The 23,096-nt window shown below is 39.6% G+C and overlaps 3 protein-coding genes across 4 annotated transcripts in view; all 3 read right to left on the bottom strand.

Annotated features, from left to right (window-relative positions):
* The window catches only part of LOC137600741 (neuromedin-K receptor-like), a 28,649-nt gene extending 27,558 nt beyond the window's left edge, over positions 1–1,091 (bottom strand). Inside the window, exon 1 of the mRNA XM_068322514.1 lies at positions 474–1,091. Within this exon, the coding sequence (XP_068178615.1) occupies positions 474–841 (368 nt within the window). The 5' untranslated portion in view covers positions 842–1,091. The remainder of the gene's footprint in view (positions 1–473) is intronic.
* Positions 1,092–10,263: 9,172 nt separating this feature from the next.
* On the bottom strand, positions 10,264–18,242 carry cnga1a (cyclic nucleotide gated channel subunit alpha 1a). 2 transcript variants are annotated; one of them, XM_068321866.1, is made up of 8 exons: positions 18,120–18,242; positions 17,724–17,837; positions 17,180–17,242; positions 16,901–17,032; positions 16,703–16,807; positions 16,317–16,423; positions 14,697–15,307; positions 10,264–14,604 (listed from the first exon to the last, which is right to left on the bottom strand). In XM_068321866.1, the coding sequence occupies exons 2-8, from the start codon at positions 17,810–17,812 to the stop codon at positions 13,591–13,593; spliced, it is 2,121 nt and encodes a 706-aa protein (XP_068177967.1). In that variant the 5' UTR covers positions 17,813–17,837; positions 18,120–18,242; the 3' UTR covers positions 10,264–13,590. The 2 variants fall into 2 exon arrangements, with proteins under 2 accessions (XP_068177967.1, XP_068177968.1); XM_068321867.1 differs by lacking the exon at positions 17,724–17,837 and having other exon boundaries at positions 18,120–18,221.
* A 1,002-nt stretch (positions 18,243–19,244) lies between these two features.
* On the bottom strand, positions 19,245–21,399 carry enam (enamelin). Its single transcript, XM_068322504.1, has 7 exons — positions 21,359–21,399; positions 21,105–21,169; positions 20,967–20,990; positions 20,736–20,798; positions 20,582–20,623; positions 20,317–20,400; positions 19,245–19,770 (listed from the first exon to the last, which is right to left on the bottom strand). The coding sequence occupies exons 2-7, from the start codon at positions 21,159–21,161 to the stop codon at positions 19,411–19,413; spliced, it is 630 nt and encodes a 209-aa protein (XP_068178605.1). The 5' UTR covers positions 21,162–21,169; positions 21,359–21,399; the 3' UTR covers positions 19,245–19,410.
* Between the last annotated feature and the right edge of the window lie 1,697 nt (positions 21,400–23,096).

Here is a 23,096-nt window from a genome sequence, read left to right as displayed (position 1 = left end):
GCTCTCCTGTGCATTAGAGAACAGGGCAGTGCATCAAATGACTTTAATTACATGATATTTTATCAAATTGAGGAAATTTTTTTTTAATAGCAATTATTTGTTATTGTTTTTTGTATTTCAATTTTACACCATTGCTGTTGGCAGCAGCATAGCTAAATGGAATAATCTGAGATGAAATGTGCTGCAATTCCTGCCTGAAGCACATCTGTGGTATGGATGTTTGAAATTTTACATGCTGCATCGCTTGGAAATTTTAGTGTAATGAGCACATGCTTGGGATATTTCATTGCTTATTTTTAAATTATAGTCTGTCCAGGGTCCAATTAAAGCTGTTTTTTCTACACGAGAATTTAAATGACACATCTTTTAAAAGCACAATACACTTACAAACATGGAATTGATAATCGATAGAAACTGGGTGGAATGACGTGGCACCATCAGTTATTTATTATTTCATCATTTCATAAGCCCACCTGTCCACAGCTATTGCAGTCATGGAGTAGATGCTGGCAAACACGGACGTGACGGGGAAGAAGTTGTGGAATTTGCAGTACGCGTCTCCGAAGTACCACTCCCCGTGGGAAGCGTAAATAAAGTTGATCAAAGTGTTAAATGCTGCCATTGACGCGTCTGAAAACGCCAGATTTAGCAGAAAGTAGTTCGTCACCGTCCTCATACGTTTGTGGGCAAGAATGATCCATATCACGATGAGGTTTCCAAACACCGCCACAGCCAGCACGAAGCTGTAGGCGACCGACCAGAGGGCGACGCGCCACGGCGGCTGCACGAACTGGTTGGTGTAGTTCCCGGTCAGGTTCGATCCGTTGTGTGGAGCTGCCATCCTCTTCTCCTCTTCCTCGACTTTAGACTGAACGCTTAGGTTCTTTCACAAGTCCGGTGTACCTACTAAATGGAAAACTCGAGTGGTGGGACAAGCTTTTAGTGCTCCAAAGAGTGCAACATAAACACATCACCATCCCCAACAGACGCACATCACCGTCCGAGATCTCTGCAGACGTGTCTCCAAACGTTCCGCGCTTCCCAGTACGCATAAATAGTGATGACCACGCAACAGTCCATTTAACAACTACTGTGCCTGTTGAACGTGGGTGTGAGCTGCCTTTAGAGAAGTGCAGCTAGAAGCAGCGCGTTACGCACATCCAGTGACGCGCTCACGGTCCAAATGGTGCCAATCTGATCAATTGACATTCGAGCGGTTTTGAATTACATGAATAATGTTTTTTTTGTTTGTTTGTTTGTGGGGGGGGGGGGGTTGTTGCAAGATTAGATGTCAGATCATGAAACTTGATGGGTAGGTTTCAGAAATATCTGTCCAGACTTCGTGTTCATTCAGATGTTTTTGCATACATTCATTTATTCATTCATTTATTTATTCACTTTCTAGAACCGCTTCTCGGGATAAACTGGAGCCTATCCCAGTTTATCCCGACTGTGGGCACGAGGCAGGAGATACTCCGGGAGCGACGCCAAGCACTCACGCACACATTCACACCTACGTGCAATTTGGGACTGACCAATTCGCGTGAAGTGCATGTTTTTGAGGGTGTGGGAAACAGGAGAGAACGTGCAAATTCCGCACAGAGCTGGATTCGAACCAGGAACCACCTTGCTGTGTGGAGACAAAGCTTCCCACTGCGCCCATTGTGCGTACAGTTTGTTTGTTTTTATGACTGCGCAATGCAGATTAGAAACGTACATGATAAAGAATTGTATGAACCACATTTTGGCATATAAAACTCGTTAATTGTGTCGCGCTGTAGACATTACAGACAGCTGGGGCCCATCTCTAGGCTCCTGTGAATGACCATAATTAAATAGATGAGGCAAAGATCACAGACAAATGGGTGGAAATGAAGTGCCAGCATGACAACATAACTACGTTGGAAGCAGACCCAGACAAAACACAAGATGACATAAACGTAGACACAACAACATTATTCATGCGTTCATCCATTTTCTTGAAAACAAGATCATCGTAATTGTAGCCGTCTCATCTTCAACCGATTATCCACCTCATGGTTCATGGGTCACACTGGAGCCTATCCCAGCTGGTGTGGGATAGGGTACATCCATGCCATGCCAGTGCATCCTTGAGCCACACAATATTAATAATAATATAATATAGTCTTTGTCACCGATTCTGTTCATAACTTTTATGGACAGAATTTCTAGGCGCAGCCAAGGTGTTGAGGGTGTCCGGTTTGGTGGTCTCAGTATTGCGTCTCTGCTTTTTGCAGATGACGTGGTGCTGTTGGCTTCATCAGGCCGTGATCTACCACTATCACTAGAGCGGTCGCAGCCGAGTGTGAAGCGGTTGGGACGAGAATCAGCACCTCCAAATCTGAGACCATGGTCCTCAGTCGGAAAAGGGTGGAGTGCCCTCTCCAGGTTGGGCATGAGATCCTGCCCCAAGTGGAGGACTTCAAGTATCTCGGGGTCTCGTTCACGAGTGAGGGTAAAATGGAACGGGAGATCGACAGGCGGATCGGTGCAGCGTCTGCAGTGATGCGGACTCTGTATCGGTCCGTCGTGGTGAAGGAGGAGCTGAATCGAAAGGCAAAGCTCTCGATTTACCGGTCGATCTACGTTCCTGCCCTCACCTATGGTCACGAGCTATGGGTCGTGACCGAAAGAACGAGATCCTGGATACAAGCGGCCGAAATGAGTTTCCTCCGCAGGGTGTCTGGGCTCTCCCTTAGAGATAGAGTGAGATGTTTGGTCATCCGGGAGGGAGTCAGAGTCCAGCCGCTGCTCCTCCGCATCGAGAGGAGCCAGATGAGGTGGCTCGGGCATCTGGTCAGGATGCCTCCTGGACGCCTCCCTGGTGAGGTGTTCCGGGCACATCCTACCAGGAGGAGGCCCCGGGGACGACCCAAGACACACTGGAGAGACTATGTCTTCTGGCTGGCCTGGGAGCGCCTTGGGATTCTCCCGGAGGAGCTGGATGAAGTGGCTAGGGAGAGGGAAGTCTGGGTATCCCTGCTTAAGCTGCTGCCCCCGCGACCCGACCCCGGATAAGCAGAAGAAGATGGATGGATGGTTGGATAATATAGTCTATTGATCCTGTGTTTGGCTCAATCCTGTTTAATTCTATTTGTATTTCAAAGCTATATTCTATTTTAAGGATCCGCAATTTCTTTGTAAAGTTACATTTGACTAACTGACTAATGTTCAAAGTCTTTTTTATGAGGCCTAAGTTTATATCTACTCTCTCTTTTAGTTTGAAGGACTTACACTGCTACTGCAGTGATGCATCATCAACATCTGTCCTTTTGTTAAACATTCTTTATTCCTACCAAGACCCAAGTTCTTCTGTCTTGCATGAAACATGATGTGTGCTGTTTTCCAGTTCTTGACATCAACATTCACAAATTCCTTCTGTCTGAGAATTGTACCAAAAACTCTGCAAGTAAAACAGCAAACAGCATTTCCTATGGTTGAGTACTATAACCACCTACCAGTCAAGCTCTAGCTTTAACTTTTCCTTAAATCAAAAGAAACATCTTCACATGCTGCTACTCTGGTTTATCTCTCTCTGTCTGTTCTTCATATGCCTCACTGGTCTTACCCCTCTCTTCTTGTATCATGGAAACAAACAAATTTATAAATGAAATTCATTTTTTAAATTCTTGCTTAACAATTATAGTAGACGGTGCTTTACATTCAGGAAGGAAAACTGCCCATGATAACAATGCACACCAGGAGACTCAGTCTCAGGCTACATTACTAACAAAATGCATCACTGTTGCAGCCACACAAACCTAGAAACCCACATGCCACACTTACAACATTATCACAACATCACTAAAACGTTAAACGCTAAAGGCTTTTCACCTGTCATCCTATTTTCTTCTTCATTTCTGTTGGGGAATTTCAAATACTTGAATTAGACAGTAAATCTGTCAGAAACTGATGCTAATAATGCTAATGACTCACATAATGACCCATTGATTCCTCAACAACTCAGCGTCAATGGCCCATAGTTGTGCTTTTGAGTCAACTGTAAAGGTACAACCTTTTTTAATGGCCTCACAAAAGTTTAAATCTCTGTACTTCTCAGTGAGGCAGACCTGAAGGACCCTCTTGGATGTAACATTAAATGTCTTCAATCCTAAACATGCATCCAGCTTCTTCAGATTCCACCTGAGAGCATCACCATAAATTTGTATGAAATTCTTGAAAACTGAGACGAAGCAAATTAGACACACTGACCGCTGAGAAATTAATCCAAGATTAATGAATGTCTACTTTTTTGTCTATCCCAGAAAATTCAGTGAGTACTGTTAAAATGTCATGTTATTAACCCTTGTATCTCTGTCTCTCTGTCTCTGTCTCTGTCTCTGTCTCTGTCTCTGTCTCTCTCTCTCTCTCTCTCTCTCTCTCTCTCTCTCTCTCTCTCTCTCTCTCTCTCTCTCTCTCTCTCTCTCTCTCTCTCTCTCTCTCTCTCTCTCTCTCTCTCTCTCTCTCTCTCTCTCTCTCTCTCTCTCTCTCTCTCTCTCATATATATATCCCTTAGCTTCTATTCTCCTTTATCATCTGTGACCTTGGACTTGAACTTTGCTCAACAGAATTTCAGAAGAACGACAGACAGGATATTGAAATGTCATGGCTTCTGTGTGTGTGTGTGTGTGTGTGTGTGTGTGTGTGTGTGTGTGTGTGTGTGTGTGTGTGTGTGTGTGTGTGTGTGTGTGTGTGTGTGTGTGTTTGTGTATGTTTGTGTTTGTGTGTGTATGGGTGTCTGTGTGTGTGTGTGTGTGTATGTTTGTGTTTGTGTGTGTATGGGTGTCTGTGTGTGTGTGTGTGTGTGTGTGTGTGTGTGTGTGTGTGTGTGTGTGTGTGTGTGTGTGTGTGTGTGTGTGTGTGTGTGTGTGTGTGTGTGTGTGTGTGTGTTCAACATGCACATTTTTGGCCCTTTGTTCTGGTGCAAGTGTTCATCAAGGTTATCTTTTTCAGCAGAATTATCAACAATTGTTGAAATGTATGTGGCTCATAAATTAAAGATGGATCCACCACTCTCCAAATGTCTTTTTATTGTTGACCCGAGTGATGTTTACAGCTAAATATATCACTATGCTGGCAGAAAGCTACAAATATTCCATTTTCCGTCATATCAATATTCGAAAGCAATAAGCCAGAGGCCCTATTAGACATCCCACTGCACATAGTAGCCCATGTCATCGCCCACCAGAACCAAAGGAGTCTCTGCTAATTCTTTGAAACCACTCCCTGCCATAGTAGCCACCTTTTAGTTCATACAATAACTAGGAAAAAAATGTTTTTAAAAAATGTTTTAGACATTATTGGTTTTAGAAGATAGGGCACAAATGAACATTTGTGAGCAGCATTATGGTTTCATGACAAAAAAGAGTACTACAGATGCAGTATTTAGTTTGAGGTTGTTGATAGAGAAGTACAGAGAAGGCCAGACAGATCTGCATTGTGTTTTTGTAGAACTGGAGAAAGATTGTGACAGGGTGCTCAGAGAGGAACTGTGGTATTGTATGGAGAAGTCTGGAGTGACAAAGAAGTATGTTAGAGCGGTGCAGGACATGTATGAGGACTGTAAGACAGTGGTGAGGTGTGCTGTAGGTGTGACAGAGGAGTTCAAGGTGGAGGTGGGACTGCATCAGGGATCAGCTCTGAGCCCCTTCTTGTTCACTATGGTGATGGACAGGCTGACAGATGATGTTAGACAGGAATCTCCATGGACTATGATGATTGCAGATGACATTGTGATCTGTAGTGAGAGCAGGGGACAGGTGGAGGAGAAGCTAGAGAGGTGGAGGTTTGTCCTGGAAAGGAGAGGAATGAAGGTTAGCCGCAGTAAGACAGAGTTCATGTGTGTGAATGAGAGGGACCCAAGTGGAAGAGTGAGGTTACAGGGAGAAGAGATCAAGAAGGTGGAGGATTTTAAGTACTTAGGGTCAACAGTCCAGAGCAATGGAGAGTGTGGAAAAGAGGTGAAGAAGCGTATACAGGCAGGATGGAAAAGGTGGAGAAAAGTGTCAGGTGTGATGTGTGATAGAAGAGTTTCAGCTAAAATGAAAGGAAAGGTGTACAAAACTGTGGTGAGACCAGCGATGTTGTTTGGTCTAGAGACTGTGTCACTGAGGAAAAGACAGGAGACAGAGCTGGAGGTAGCAGAGATGAAGATGCTGAGGTTCTCTCTGGGAGTGACCAGGAAGGATAGGATCAGGAATGAGTACATCAGAGGGACAGCACATGTTAGAAGTTTTGGAGATAAAGTCAGAGAGGCCAGACTGAGATGGTTTGGACATGTCCAGAGGAGAGATAGTGAATATATTGGTAGAAGGATGCTGAGTTTTGAACTGCCAGGCAGGAGGCCTAGAGGAAGACCAAAGAGGAGGTTTATGGATGTAGTGAAAGAGGACATGAAGGTAGTTGGTGTGAGAGAAGAGGATGCAGAAGACAGGGTTGGATGGAGGAAACGGATTCGCTGTGGCGACCCCTGATCGACCCCTGATGGGAAAAGCGGAAAGGAGAAGAAGAAGACATTATTGGTTTTAGTGGACAAGGCTTTGTTTCAGAGCAGGGATTTATCTTGGTCTTGTGTTAACCCACACTGTAGCTCAGCATAGCATGTGATAAAATGTAATGCTGCAGTAAGTATAGGTTATTTCAGTACTGACTGGCAGTCCTATGGACAGAATAATATCTACTACTGGAATTGTAGCTATATATTCATAAATACTGTGCAAAAACAAGGAAAGATAAATATTTTAGTGAATACTTGATATTTTTCATCTCGATCACTTGCTCTTTATTTGAATCCATCTAAAATTAATTTTGAAAATCTTCCTGAAATTGCTCAATTAGTATGTACCTGCGGATGATAAAATATCTTACTCAATAATGTAGATACATGAAATTAAATGAATTGTGACACACTTTATGTTTTACACAGTTTGCATTTGTAGCCTTTATGAAGAGATAGAAAAGACTGGAAACACAAGACACAGAAGGGTGATGTTCAACAAAAGACCCAAACTCAAGCAGAGTAATTCTAGATTTTTTGTGGATCTTAGCACACAAGGCTGAAAAAAAACCTAACTGAAAAAAGTGTCTTCCATCTTTTCTCTGTTAAAGACTTATCCTGTTCAGGGTCTTTGGAGTCAAGGGCTGCAGGGCAGACACAACAAACTAGGGCAGACACAAGTAATTATCAAACATTGCAGTCACACTATGGGTAACTCAGAGACCCCGTTTTGTTCATATTGCATGTCTTTGCACAGTGGAAAAAGGGAGGACTACTTGAGGGGAAGTCATGCCAGTATGGGATGAACACAAAATGTCCACATTCAGAAAGCTCAATGTTTTTATACCAAAAAAACATCTTGCTGTGAGGAAAAAAAGGATTTTAATTAAGGTTTCAGGACGCAATTATAGATTCAACATTGTTGTACTTGTTGTTATGATGTTGTTAAGGCAACATATGACTAACAGTAATACCAGTGGGAGTGTTGTGACAAAGAATAGAAAAATATCTCCTCTGATTATTTCAGTAGGTGCTTGCTTGTTATTACCTGCATTCGGCTTAGCGAAGTGCCTGATTGTCATTAATACGATTCTGCCTTAAAACATATGTTTGAACACTTTCATTGTATTTTTGTTATTTAAATAGATATCAAGACTCCTCTTGTGTGGCTTCAGTTGCAGCATTGTCCTCAGCTGTTTTCACAGCTGCTTTAGATGTGTGTCAATCTCACGTCAGTACCCTGGGATAATGACTTCGATTAGTGAAAAATGCAATTGCTACTGGCATTTGCTCCACAGTTGTTTTCCTCTCTAGTCTTTACCCTCGATACTAACAGGCATTGACTTGTTGCACTGCAATTATCTGTGATTAGGCTCCTATACATCTTATGTACTGGTGGTTTATATGGAGAAAATACTGTGTGTCCTTGTAACGAAAGGGTTATGTCAGTTTATTTTGCTTCCATACAGATATCAACCAATTGGTATGCAAGATGCATAGTTTATTGCCTGTTAGACTTGGAAGAGTGGGCTTAGCAGAACTTTGGCAAGATTTTGATAATATATCCATCTAACCCAAATACTAAGGCAGCTGGCCTAGAGGGCTTTGGTGCAGTCTTCTTTATCAGTTGCCTCCATCTAACCATGTCCTCTGCATCCTCTTCTCTCACACTACTACCTTCATATCCTCTTTCACTATCAATCTCCTCTTTGGTCTTCCTCTAGGCCTCCTGTCTGGTAGTTCAAAACTCAGCATCCTTCTATCAATATATTCACTATCTCTCCTCTGGCAATGTTCAAACCGACTCAATCTGGCCTCTCTTTGGTGCAGTATTCTTTTAAATATTTAGTCCTAAACTTGCACCACTTCTTTTATAGATGCTAAGTCCCTCTTGCAGTATGTCAGTGATCCCAGGTCATGACCATTAGGTAGACTTCTCACATTGTCTAATGCCATTACTGCCAAGGAAAACCAAAATTCTTGGAAAAAAAAAATTGCAAATTGATTAAATATGCTCTATTATTCATCCAGACAAAACCAGCTCACTGCCAAATACTGGAGATAAATGTATTATAATCTGCCCTGTCTTTTTAATACCTCGTACTCCGAGCATGCAGATTAAATAGTATACCCCTTTATATGTATCCTTTATATTTATGTCGTTCAGGATTTCCTATTGATAGGGACAAGAGTGACTTAATGCCATGATCCCCTTTTAAAAAGCTTATAGCAGCTCTTAATGTCAGTGTGATAGTACCTAAACATCTTTAGCAATATAAAACTGAACTAGTCAGGCGCGACATTGTATTTTGGAGAAGTTTCCTCGCTTGTGAGGATGAATGCGGTCAAAATGATTATATTGCCAAGGCTCCTTCATCTCTGTCCATCCATTCCATTTTTTATCCCGAAATCATATTTCAAAGAACTGGACTCTATTAAATTTCATTTATTTAGAATTATAAATCTAATTTGTGTCAAGAGAAGCATCAGACAGAGGTTTTGCAATGATGATGGAAGAGAGCTGTGTTGCGGTGTCTGCACTACTTTTTTTCCCGGAGTAAGGACTGACATTGCTATATCCAAAGTACAGTACTGTACCAACCTTTGCTGTGAAACCTTTTCAATGCTGCTCTTTATTTTATTTAAAATAGAAATGATTGCAGATATTTTTTACAATTCCCATACTTTTTTAAATTTTTGCCTCTATTGTTTTCTTGATATAAATATATATTTATATATTTTGTGTTGTGTATTTATATATAAATGTAACAGCTCCAATGTCACATCTTCAGTAGTACATTTGCATATGTATATATTCTGTTGGTAAATTATGCATCTGCCTTTATCAGTAGCATTTTTATGTTGCAGCTCTTCGAAACGGAGATAACAATTTGATCACACCGTTTGGTCATTTTATCTGCAAAAATGCATAGATTAAAACAATATGATTAGCTTAATGTCCAAGGTTAACAGGACTGTTACTGAATCATATTTTTGCTACATGATTAAAGCAAAATCATGTTACTGTATTTTTCTTGTCTGTAATACAAACCAGAAATGTACATTTAAATTTGTAATGTTTTATCATATTGCTTGTCAATTAAAAGAAAAGGAAATATATTTTTCATAACAACTAAAATAACCAGACTTTTAAAGTTTTTTCCTCATGGCTGTTATGATCCTGAGAGTGATCATTAAAGCAAAATGGAAGGTGTTCAGTGCTGTTGTTTACCAATAAGGTCTATATGTAACATCTTATTCATACACTCTACTCCTGTCCTCATTATGTATGAATCGTCCGCAAAGCTAGGTGGATATACACTCCTAGAGCCCTGAACTGAAGAAGTGTTACTGCAGCAGTCGTTTCCATCTAACCACATACCCATAGCAGTGAGCAATAACCCCCAGGCCAGTTAGGCTTTCAGACTGAAGTACATGTGTGGTTGGCTATTTCACTTGTGTTTTAATAATTATGGATTTGAAGACTTTTGTCTTATAAGAGAATTCCTGATGAATATTCTGATAATTGAATGGTTCAAGGAAAAGCATGATAAAAATCAAGCATTTATCGATTTTTTTAGTAAAGCACATGAAAAACAAACATGTAATTTCCGTATTTAAAACCTGATATTATCACTATCTGGTCATTTACTGTTGCTCAAAATATCATTTAAAAGATGTGAAAGAGGCACATTGAGACAGAAATGTCTTTATTGTGACAGACATACAATGTCAATTTAGCCTTTTACAACCAACTCTGTATTATTCCAGTTGAAAATAGTTCATGACAAAGGTATCTCTGAATTACATTTGCTCAAAACTAGAGCACCAACTTCTTTCTGATATGTATTTATGCTCTATTAATAAAGGAACTAGGGTCATATTCACAATTGTCACACAGTTGCATATTTTAAATGATTCATATGTTAAGTTTAACTGCACGTCAAGTCAATAACACTGTGAATCAAATCAGTGAAGGAAGCAATGACCAATAAACTAGTATACTGCTCCGCTACAATTCTTGGCCATTGCTAATGTAACATCTAACCATTTTACTTTAATGGCTGTTTATGTTAATGCCGTTCAATGCGGAGAAGGGCCACCGGCCATGAATCCCTCTGAGAAATAACTCCCCTGGGAAATCAGTCTAATAGCCTGTTTTTTCGTTAGAAAAAATAACATGCATTCCATCACTTCCCTATGCTCAGTCAGCTGAAAACATTTTCATTTGCTATTGCAGTTTAGATCATGACATCACAAAGAATGTGGCAATATTTATACAACATGGAATGCGCAAGACATTCATTCATTCATTCATTCATTCATTCATTCATTCATTCATTCATCCATCCATCCATTCATTCATTCATTCATTCATTCATTCATTCATTCACTTTCCAAAGCCCTTCTTCCACATTTGTGGGTCATGGAGGTTGCTGGAGCCTATCCCAGCGGACTGACGGGCAGGAGATGGGGAGATGCTCAGGTAGTCTAAGGTAATAATATACAGTATCATTTGAACAACCTGATCCAGTTAAAGACAAAATGTCCATATTGTTTAGGGCTAGGTCTTTGTGACCTTCATGTCCTTCAATTTGAGTTGGTTCTTGTTGTTCTCAGAACATTGCTTCTTTTATTTTATAGTTTGTTATTGTAGGCCAACATTTCTTTTTTCATTTTTAATTGTAAGAAAGATTTTATTTTGGCAGTTTACAGAATTTTCTTTCACACACACACACACACACACACACACACACACACACACACACACACACACACACACACACACACACACACACACACACGCACACACACACTAAAAATGTGTGCATCAGCCTAATCTTGAAGTCAATAGGTGAAGATCCAGATGCTAAAAAAAAAAAGCAATTAAAGTATAAATATCTAATTCTTGAGTCTATACCAGCTGACTTTGGACTAGTTAATCACAGGGCAAACACATGACAACAAGACAAATGACCAATTCAAACTCACATTCATGTTTATTTGCAATTGTGAGTCAGTGTTTAAGATATATTGGTTGTTGTTGGACTTGATTAATGCATTTGGGTTTGTGAACGGGACTCTGCAGGTGCTGTGTGGTCATCAGTGGCGAGAGGCAAGTAAAAAGGAAAATTGAAAGCCATACGCTCAGCTGCTCTCACACACTTACTTAGAGAACAGAGTAAGTGCAGGGCTATTTATTTATTGGTTAGGGTTTTTTGTTTTTTTTGCTTTTTGCTTTGTTTCCACAGGTGACTGGGTTTCAGAACATTAAGTTCATAAGTGAAATGCGCCTGTGCGTTGTTACATATAGGCAACAGACAATGAGTGAGAGATCCGTGTATGTTCTGAGCGAAATCAAATCAAATGTGCTCGGTGATGTAGAAACAACTTACACATCTATACATTTCAATGGTGAACTGCAACATTTCTCGTATGTGATTACAATATCTCTTGCTGAGTGAAAATCTCTATCTGAAAGAAGAAATGCTTTCAATAGCAAAGGTTCTGTTAAAAAGAGAAGACAAGACACTGTAATTGACTCATCTCACTCTAAGTAATTTTTACTGCAACAGTAATGTTTTTCTTTCTGGTGAACCTAGATTAAAATGTTGACTGTAAAGAATTGCCCTTTGTGTTATAACAGGCTACCCCACTGTGATGCAGCATCTCAGACTGAATGTGTTTCAACATAACACATTATTGCTATACTTGAAACAAGATTGGCACTCAGTAGAGCTCACACCTCTGCCAAGGATGACTGATTGACATGCATCTGTTTAGGATTCCTGGCACATTCTCCGACCTTCCATAAGGATTAGTTGGAATCTTTACAGTCATCTTTGTACAATAATGCTCCCAATTAAAGTTGAGGAAAGCTAAAAAATATTCCAGGCTGAGTCCATTTCACTGGATGTGAACCTCCCTGGTTCCTGGAAATCTGGTAATTTCTGTGCCGACAAGTAAAACAACCAACCCACCAGCATCACATCATTAGAAGAGGAAGTAAAGCGAAAGAGCAACTTTTGGATTATAGCTGACATTTGCTGATTGATCTGCCCCACAAGGTTCACTGTCGATTTCACGTTCCATTTTTTGTCTCTTGTTTCATTTTGGAAGCTGTTTTCTCTTTGTTGTATTTTGTATTTCCTTATTTCTCTTTGCCTTTTTTCTTTTCTTCCTGCTGTTTCCCTCTCCCCCTGTGTCGATGTTTTTCCAGTTACATGTTGGGTATCATTTTGTCTCTCTTGTCTTTCTCTTGAAGTTTTCCCTCTCCATTTTCCCCTTATCCTCATTGTCAAATTGCATTGACCTGTTTTCCATTGTCTCATCTCCCAGTTTATTTAGTCTACATCGTTCCTTCTGTTTGTTGATGGAACAAAATGGGGATCAATCACTGATACCTGGAACACCATGAAAAAATAAAACTTCATTTTGCCACCAAGCTACACATACTAGACACAACAAGCTCCTAATGACCTCAGGTGCTTTTAGCTCTGACTACCCTCTTAAATGTAATTGTATCTAAACCTGAAATAGCTACTATTATCTGTTAAATGTTTTATTACTTTTTGTTTTATAGTCTTTCTTTTATTACATAAGGAATTTGTATGGCACACTGAACTACCACCGCTGCAGCAGTGGACCAATGTTCTGAAAATAAAATCAGCATTATCTCTTGTGGGTGTTGGGAACCTTTGAAAGCGCTTCAGGCTCATTGCATTGATTATCCTTGCTATCTGCTACCCTTGTGTGGACAAAAGTGTGTATTGCAGTGTTCTGAAAAACAGTCAGGTGCTGTTATGTATGTATGTACCATCAATACTCAACCATGAGCCAACAATATCACAATAAGCAAGATGATTAAAGCAAATCTCTTGAATTTAGTTCCAGTGTTGACATCGGCAGTATTTATTCATTGTATGTCTCTCTTTAGGCTTATGCCATCTGAACAGCTTGTCCAGTAAGTCTCTCAGTCATTGTCTAGTGTCTTTTGCTTTTTACTCTTATCTGTCATTCAAGAAGGGATTTTTTAATGTCTAAATTATTAACTACTTATAATTTTACACAATCTATGGGCTTATTTTTTTCTTCTCCTCTGTGGCCTCCTCATGCGTTGTCTCTTCTTCTGCTTCTTTGCCTTTTCCTTCTTCCTCTTTTGTTTCCTGAACCTCTTTTTCCACTTCTATTTTCTCTTCCTCTTTTCCTTCTTCACCCTTTGTCTCCTCACCCTTTTTACCTTCTACTTTTTGTTCATCTCCGTCCCCCTCATCCTCCTTTTTCTCCCCTTCCACCTCCTTCTCTTCCCTTTTCACATCTTCTTCATCCTCATCGGTATCTTCTACCTTCTCTCCCGTTTGGTGTTCCAGATCTTTAATGCGATATTTGAGTGCCTTGTCAGCATTTTTGTACTTTTCCAGAATTTTCCTCAGTTTCATCTGCATCAGGTCCATTGAGCTGTACAATTTGCTGACCTTTTCTTCTAGCTCCTTGGCCTCAGGCAAGATGTTAGCTGGGTCTAAATCTATTAGACCATCTTTCATCAAGATCTCTCGGCCTTTCTCCTCTAGCATCATTTTGGCATCTGGATACTCTAAAAGTGACTCCATGAGGTCATCCTTGGACAGGCAAAAAAGGTCTGAGTAGCCAATGCTACGAATATTAGCTGTTCGCCGGTTGCCAGCTTTGCTGCCTTTGATATTAAGGATACTGATCTCACCAAAATAGCTTCCACTTCCCAGCACAACAAATTGTGTGACACCATCGTCAGCAACAACTGCAAGCTTCCCATCTTTGATGATGTACATCTCACGACCGATGTCGCCCTTTTTACAGATGTAGTCTCCAGGGCTGAACACTTGTGGTCTTAACTTGAGCACCAGCTCAATCAGCAAGCCGGCCTCACAGTCTGCAAAAATACGAACTTTTTTCAGTGTATCCATGTGTACCTGGATGGCAATCTCAGCCTTTAGCTTGTCTGGGAGATACCTCAGCACTTCTCTTTCATCCTGGGCTTTGCCATTATTCCATAGATAGTCAAACCATTTGATTACCCGCTCCTCAAGCTCCTTGCTGACCTTTCGAACCTATGAATTAAAGAAGAAACCTTCAAAATTAAATTTAAGCACACATGATTATTCTCATTCTTGTTGTAATTGGAAATAAGCAATCAATCTACCTGCATGTACTGCTTGATGTTGTCAATCCGAGACTGAAACTTAGCTTGAGCAGCATTCATATTGGAGATCATGGTTGCGATGTTTCCAACAATAGTGGCAAAGATCAAGACTCCAACTAAAAAGTCAATCACATGAAAGAGAAATTCTGAGTCCAGGGCTGGTGGTGGAGTTTCCCCAATTGTAGTTAGGGTCAATGTGGACCAGTAGAGACTGAATGAATACTTCCGCATTGGCTCTGCAAATGCTGGCTCTTCCGGATCATCCAGAGATGGGTAAACCCATTCATCAGAACCAAACCCAATGGATTTAGAGAAGGAGAAGTAGAAGCAAGCATTCCAGTGGATGATAATGAGGATGTACATAATCAAGTTTGCTATTCGGAAGATGTTGGGGTAATTGGTTTTAGTTTCTGTCCTTGTGAAGAACTCCATCATTCGACCAATTCGCAGCAGCTTATTGAGACGAATCTCTGGGTATTCAAGACCAAAGTACAAATAGAAAACGTCGGTGGGAAGCATGGAGATGAGATCCAGACGGAACTGGAAGCTGGTGATGTAGCGATCCCTGAGCAGTTTCTTGTCTTTCACCATTAGGCCTTGCTCAAGGTAACCTGCAAGCAAACAGTTGGTATTGGTTGAGTTTGCTGATCCCAAAAATGATTATAGTCTTCACATCAATTATCATTCAGATTTTTGAATGCAGATATTGTCCTAATCAAATTTGGCTTTGATTTTATTAACTGTGTCAAAATGTTTGAGGTTTACATTATTTTATAACTAATTTAATATGGTCTTGATTAAATGTATACTCAAATTGATCTCTTGATGACTGTGATTAGTCATCCTGCCCAAATCTGTTTCAATATCAGCTAAAATTAATGCATTATGTATAAATAATGAGTAGTGTGAGGAAATTAAAGTCGCAACCTTCCTTCCTCCACAACCAAATCTTTTAGAGATGAAGAGCACACCGTTTTTATTACAGAGCAATTCCGATACCATTACCATTGGCACAAACGCTAACAAAGCATTGCATTAGTTTTACAGCGTCTTCAGTGAGCAAAAAATGGTCCACCTCATGGTCATCTTATGATTAGGCACGTTGATGTTTAATAAGAACCCACAAACCCTTGAGAAGGGTCTCGACCAAGCTGATATGGCGAGGAGGAAACTATCCACTGTCAACCCAGTTGCTAAGCCAGGCACATACCAATGTTTGCAAAGGGACAATGCTAATCAGCTGGCAGATGTCATAGATATTTTCAATATAAGTCAGGCTGTCGTTCCCACAGGGTTGAGAAATACCACCATCATCCCAGTGCTGCACTGACTCTGAGTAGACTCATAACATATAAAATCAAGTGTGCACAGTGCACCTACCAGTTTGGTGATAGAACAATTTCTTTCAACCTGTACTTAGTTCTAGCCTTAGAGGCAGGAAACCTGTCTCAGAATCTTGGTCTGTCAGTGGATTGTGTGAACAAATGAAACACATTCACCACAATCTCTTTTGATTGATTGCTCATAAATCTATGAAAATATGTTTAATAAATGTAATGATTTTATGTGCAACAGAACCGAATGCAAAATAACTGAGAGAGTCAGGCTGGCCTTTTTCACCTGTTCTAGTCCTGAAAAACATATCAGCCAGGTACATTAGGTCTGCAGTGTAATCCAGAAAAACCCAGTAAAGGAGGAAGTTTTGCTGTAGCTCCTCAAAGCAAGCCCTGTTGGAAAGAGCAGATGGCACCAGCAATGAGTTTACTTCATGAATAAATCATGTTTTTTTGATACCCCTGTGGCCTGTCATGCTACCGGAAGTCAAATCTCAACTCAAATAAAGTCACAACTAACAAAACATCTCCCTGCTGTTGGAACCATAATAATGTGTACCATCTTTAATGTGTAGGATTGGATGTTAATATCACTTGATGGAGCTACGTGGAATAATAATAAGATCTTTGCTGCACATATATTATTGCAAGAGAATAATTTCTAGTAGTTACCTGGCAATGATCATGGTCCAGTTGTACATGACTGGTATTGTAATTATGAAAAGCCAGTTGTAATACAAATTCCCAGCGGGATTTATGACGAATATTTCTTTGGGCCTTTGGAAACAGATAATGAAACTAATGTAAGCATACTTTACAAGGGAATTTGAAAATGTAGCTTGATGAGGGAACTATGAGAGATATACTTACTTTTCTTTTTCTTTTTCTTGTTTTTCCTTTTCCTGTTTCTCTTTTTCTTGCTTTTCTTTTTCTTGCTTTTCCTTTTCCTGTTTTTCCTTTTCCTTCTCATTTTCCTTTGCTTCATTTTCCTTCTTCTGCTCTCTATAAATTAGAGACATATTGTATACAGAAAATTGTGAAGATGAAACACTGTTAAGCAACATTTACAAAAAGGTTCAACCTAATTACACTTTTAATTATTTGAAACATTTAATGCTGCACAAAACATCAAATAGAAATTCTACTTACTCTTCATTGTTATTGCTGTTATTCATGTTAAGCTGATGATAAAGATTTGCTTGAGGGACACTTCTGTTAAAACACAGCACAATGCATACAACGCATTTAATAACCACATTATACACTGTATCCCTCTCTCTCTCTCTCTCTCTCTCTCTCTCTCTCTCTCTCTCTCTCTCTCTCTCTCTCTCTCTCTCTCTTAAAAAACTAAGGAAAAAAGTAAAAGACATGGATTGTAGAAGAGATTATTGAGGAGAACGGATAGTTGTTGTTTTTTCTAATGAATGAATGAATTTTGTCAGTTTTTTTAGTTTGATAAGTGTTAAAAGGTTAGATGTTTCTTTGTTCAGAAAACACACAGTACTATTGAAAATCCTTGTTACACGAACGTCTTTTGGACTTTGTGTCAATGTGATTATTTTTTAATGTGATTATTATTTTTTAATCAATCTCTCTCTCTCTCTCTCTCTCTCTCTCTCTCTCTCTCTCTCTCTCTCTCTCTCTCTCTCTCTCTCTCTCTCTCTCTCTCTCCCTCCCTCTCTCTTTTACTTACAGGCCATTTTTATTGTCCGAGACAAACTGTGGTGCAGGGTGTGGTAGCACATTGAGTTGGGTAGGGTTAGGGTTGTTTGAAGAGGTCATGGCAACAGATTTGAAGGTTACCCTGCTAAAAAAAAAAGATTTTTCATGTGAAGTTACATGCTACACAAACATAATAATAGAAGAAAACCATTGCGGAGGAACCTCACTCCATTAAGCAGAGAAAATCAACATAAATTTTTTATCACAAAAACTTGGTACACAGGAAATCCATAAGGCTGCATAAAGAGAAGGCAATGCATTTAGCCTGCAATCTCAACTACATTTGTAGTTCAGCAACACACTCCAGATTTTCACTAAACAAATGGAGAAAAACTGAGTTTCATGATGCACGAGCGGTTCAGTTTACCTCGTCCAGCTGTTATTGTAATGTGAAGCCCATTCCTCTATGATCTTCTAGTAGCTCACATAACATCTGGATGATGGCTGTAGCAGCAGAAAAATTAACCAAACATCATATTTTAATTAAAATAATGTTAAAATGAAGCCAGACAAGTGGCACCTGTAAGCATTGAGTCACACTAACTGTGACACAGAGTCTCAGTGACCCTGATAAGGATTTGAGGATTAGAGCTGGCTGAGGAGAGTAGAGGTAAAAGAGTTAGATGGGATACACTAGAGTAAAGTGTGGACCATGTACTCGATTGTGGGGACAATAACACCTGTTTACCTTCACCACTCTTGTTTCTGTTATTAGTGACAGACCATAATTTTGATCATTTGTAAAGTGGTGGAGAATATAGTCGGCTTGACATGCGTATACACACCCACACACACGCACACACATGCGCACATGCACGGACATACACAGGCAGCCCCTGCTCATTCAGCACTCTCAAATATATCCAGCTCTGATCCTATTATAGTGTGCCGTGACTTACATACATGCTCCAGATCAGTGGGATTGGGTAACTATTAAACGTATAACAATCACAGGAATGACATTAGATCCAAACACCAATGAGCTGAGTGCTGCAGTCTCATGGCAGAGGATCCTCCAGCTTGTGTCTACAATACACACTGCGTGTGTCGGTGTCAGTTCCTGTTGGCTCATGTTGTGTTTTTAGTTTCACGACTGTTTTCAACATTGTTCTTAGTACTCATGTCATCCTCAGGCAATCAATCTAATTAATCTGCCTGTACTCACTCAATTTGTTTTGATACCACATATGATGTATTTTTGTTCTAGTCAACTTGACAATTCCAAACTATGAAAAAGTTAAAAGCACATCATCTGTCACTGTCTTGTTGCTCTTCATGCAAACACAGAATTTTTATTAAAGATACTAGTGATACTTTTTTCTGCTGTGAAAAATATGAATCTACATAGGAGTCCCCCCAGACCTGTCATCTTTGTGTTTCATTTGCTATCTCATAATTAACCTATAATAATTATAAAGAAACACAAAAAGAAGTCAAAGAAACAGTTTGATTGTACAGTTTTAAACCCCAAAACACTGTTTAATTAGTTTGCTTTAAAAAGAGTCTTACAGATTGTTTTCACACTTGTATTTTGTTCTTCTGATCTCTATTAACCTTCCAAACTTACGTGTTGCATATACAGTATATCACGCCTAACGGCTAGAAGCTGAGCACACTGGCTAGCCACAAAGAACTTAAGTCCAGCAGAATCTGTCGATCTAAGCTGGCAGCTGGGCAGCACCAGCATCAACAGCAACAGGGGCATCAGCAATGGCAGGGTCAGCTGCATCATTGGCCACCTCAGTGACTGCTGGGAAAATATCAATAGGAACCACATCAACAGGGGGCACAGCCACATCACCAGCATCAGCTGCAGCAGGGTCTCCTGCTGGCTCTGCTGCAGGTGCTGCTGGTTCTGCTGCAGGTTCTACTGCTGGATCTGCTGGTGCTGCTTCAGTCACAGGTGGTTCGGGTTCTGCTGCCTCCACTTCCTCGGTTTCTGCCTCCTCCTCTTCATCAGAGTTTAAGGGGCCAGCAGGACCTACGGGTGCTGCAGCTTTTGGAGCAGGGTCTCCTTCCTGTTCCATATAGAAAGAAAATTGCTTGGAATTACAGGCCATTTGGTGGACTTACATGATAGCATATCTTGGGCTCACTCGATTTCAAATTTCCCCACTGTGGGACGGATAAAGGTATACCTTAACTTATTAACTTTTCATTTTGCCTATTCCAGCTTTATGGAAATAAAATACTTATTTATGAAAATATCTTTGTGATATTTTTATTGACATTCAAATTTTATAGCTGTTTTTAAGGCACACCATACAATCAACAAGAAATTAATTTGTCTTCTAATTTGCTTCCACTTAGTTTCTGGTCCTGTTATTATGCATAATGGCTCACTGTCACCCTGCCAAGGCCTAGTATTAGTCAGAACTGACCAATACCTGCACTAAATCAAAATATCTGCTTTTTTTTTCTTCTAAAAAATCTGATTGCTTTGGGAAAACAAACAATGAGATTTTCTGATTATGCAAGTGCAAACATTGAAAGTATAACCAGAAAGTAGAATACTCTCATGGATGAACAGAGACAGATTTATGAAAATTGTGTTTTCAGCTCACTTCTGTCTCCTCCTCTGATGCATCACTTGCAATAACGGGAGCAGGAGGGGGGACATCGAAGGACTGGACCGGTGCAGCAACCACCTGCATAAATGGAGCATCTGTAACTTAAACTGCTATTTGAATTCTGACGAGAAGGATGTTGAGATGTTGTGTGTTTTACCACTGCTAAGGTAGGTAAAGCAAAATTTTGCAGGTGAAATATAGTATTTTAAATATTTTCATACAAAACCATTAAAGGTCATCCTACAAGTTATAGACTTACAGGAGCATCAGCAGCAGGAAGGAAAGGGTTTCCAACTACACCCTGAAAAATACAATTTGTGATTAGTGAAAGCTTCTGCATATTTTATGCATTGATTTAAGTCATTGCTATATTGATGGATTGACTTTTTAAAATGACAGTGAACCCCCACAACCTGCTGCTGATACATCCTGTACATCTCCATCCACTTTAGGGCCAAATTAGCATGTGCCGCAACCTGCGAAAGAAATACCAGACATTTCCAGACGGGCATTGCAATTATGTCAATTACCCTGTTTCTGTCTGACATTTATCATCCTCCACATTTGATGACATGACAAAAACATGGTAAAACATGTCCCCGCAGACAGAAGCAAATTCTCTCAGAAAGAGGAAAGTCTTTTACCTCGTTGCTTTCACTCTCCTGAGCCTGCAGACCAAACAAGATAAATTAGGACATTTTCACACAGAAAATAATATTTGACATTTTTAAAGGGAATCAGACGGCAGGATAGATGATCCGTCACGGAGAGGTCAAACTTACGGGTGCAGCCAAGGTAGTAACCATCAGACACATCATGCATACCAAGAGCTTCATCATGGCTGTTTCTAGATGGAAAAGTGTAATTATAAAAATATATATGTACAAAATTAAGATATTGTTTGTTTAATTTACTTTGCTAAAGAACATAAAACAGATTTCAAATTAAGATTAAAGTGGACTAACTATAAGACAATCTGGATGAATATGTTTCTGATAAAACACAATTTACTTTCCATTTGAAAGATGTGTCTCACCTTTTTGATAATGCAGAGACAAATTGAAGATGTTTCTCCTACGTGATGGAGCATGATCTACTTCATCTCTAACATGAATTCTATTTATATACTGGGGCATCCTGTAGCAGCCAATCACATCTTGTAAAACACATGGACCTATTTGTTTGAAGGTATCGTCTTAGTCTGACAGCTGAAGACAGAGACAAGTTAAAGGAAAGCCCCTCTTACAGATAATTACGTGTTGTGGACTTTTTTGCTTACTACATATACTACTCTCTTTACTGCCCTAACATTAAATTGAAGAAGAAGAAAAAAAAACCAAGACAGCATGAAGCCTACATAAGAATGTAATTATTATGACTAGTAGTCACTTTAATTTAGAACAGTTCAACATATTCAACACTGGTTTCATTAACAAAAACACAGTGTCTACCATGTTCAGAGAAAGCACTTCTTTAACAGTGTCTGGGTTTTCACTGGTTGCTACATTTGTTTTAGCTGGTGTGGTTGTAAACCGCAGCAGGTTTCTTGTTTTGTGTGTTTCCAAACCAGATAATGGAGTATTTGCTCCGTAGTCTGCAAAACAGTGTTCTGGACACTCTCGCCTCCAAACTGCTGAGCAAATGAGTTCAAACTCATTCAATATAGGACTATTTTTTGATTTGTATTTCAAGATTGAAATAGTTGGAACACTTCATCAGTCAGTTTTTATATGAAGCTATATTGATATGGGTTGAATGATCATTAGGATGCCTTTGGTTGTCTTCTCTGATCTTCTTCATGGTGAAAATAAATTGTACGTATACAGTGCCTCTCTAGTAAAGCTTTTTATAAGGTATGCAAGAATTCAGAGATTCATGCAGTCATCTCAATGAAGTGATTATTGTTTTGATTTGGATTCAGAAGCATTGCGAAATAGAACTACATTATATTAAGCTGAAGCGTCCAAACTAAAAGGTGTAATCAAATGAGGACTGATTTGCCTTGAGCGTGAAGCACGAAGTGGATACTCTGCTGTTTAGAAATGTTACCTGGATCTACAGATTATATAACAAGGTGCTTTGTGTCCATATCGAACTTAAGTCTGTGGGTATTGGTCTTTTCAGTAAGGTTTGTGCTTTGTAGATCACTCCATTGTTGGCTTGTCTTGTATCGATTTCTATGAAGCATGATAATGTTTTAATTTGTTGGTACCCTGACCCTGATCTCTCGTGCCACCAGAACAGTTTTTTTTGTTTTTTATTATGTCATTAAATGTCCCACCATCCGATTCGCCAACTGAACCTCAACTACTGTAAGGCTGACATTTATGTTTTATTGAAACATCTCTATCACTACTGAAAAAAATGAAAAGAATAAAAGAATTTAGTAGAATGTACAGACATTTCTGTCCCCTTCAAGGTTATTGCAAGCAATTTAAAAAAGCTATAGAACTATGAATCAATAGATTTACACTTACTATAACGCAAATAATCTCTGTATTTGTGAATGCATGGAATTTGTTTTGATAATAAATCTTGGCACGTACATTACTGGGAACTGGCCGAGAGCAATGTCAACTTTGGTGCCGTTAATGAATAGGCGAATAGTACTCTCTATAGAAGTAGCTGCTGAGACCTGGCGTAAAAAAAGTCATTAAAACAGTGCTGCCTTGCCAAGGCGGTTTCACCCAGTTCTAAGCAGTTCATCCATGGATTCAAAACTAATTCCTCCAGAGAACAAGATTCAGCCAAAAGTTCTCTGTAACTTAAAGTGT

Source organism: Antennarius striatus, chromosome 8, assembly GCF_040054535.1.
Source record: "Antennarius striatus isolate MH-2024 chromosome 8, ASM4005453v1, whole genome shotgun sequence".
Classification (NCBI taxonomy): Eukaryota; Metazoa; Chordata; class Actinopteri; order Lophiiformes; family Antennariidae; genus Antennarius; species Antennarius striatus.
The sequence above is the reverse complement of the archived record's forward strand: the minus strand, read 5'-3'. Positions and strand labels throughout refer to the sequence as shown.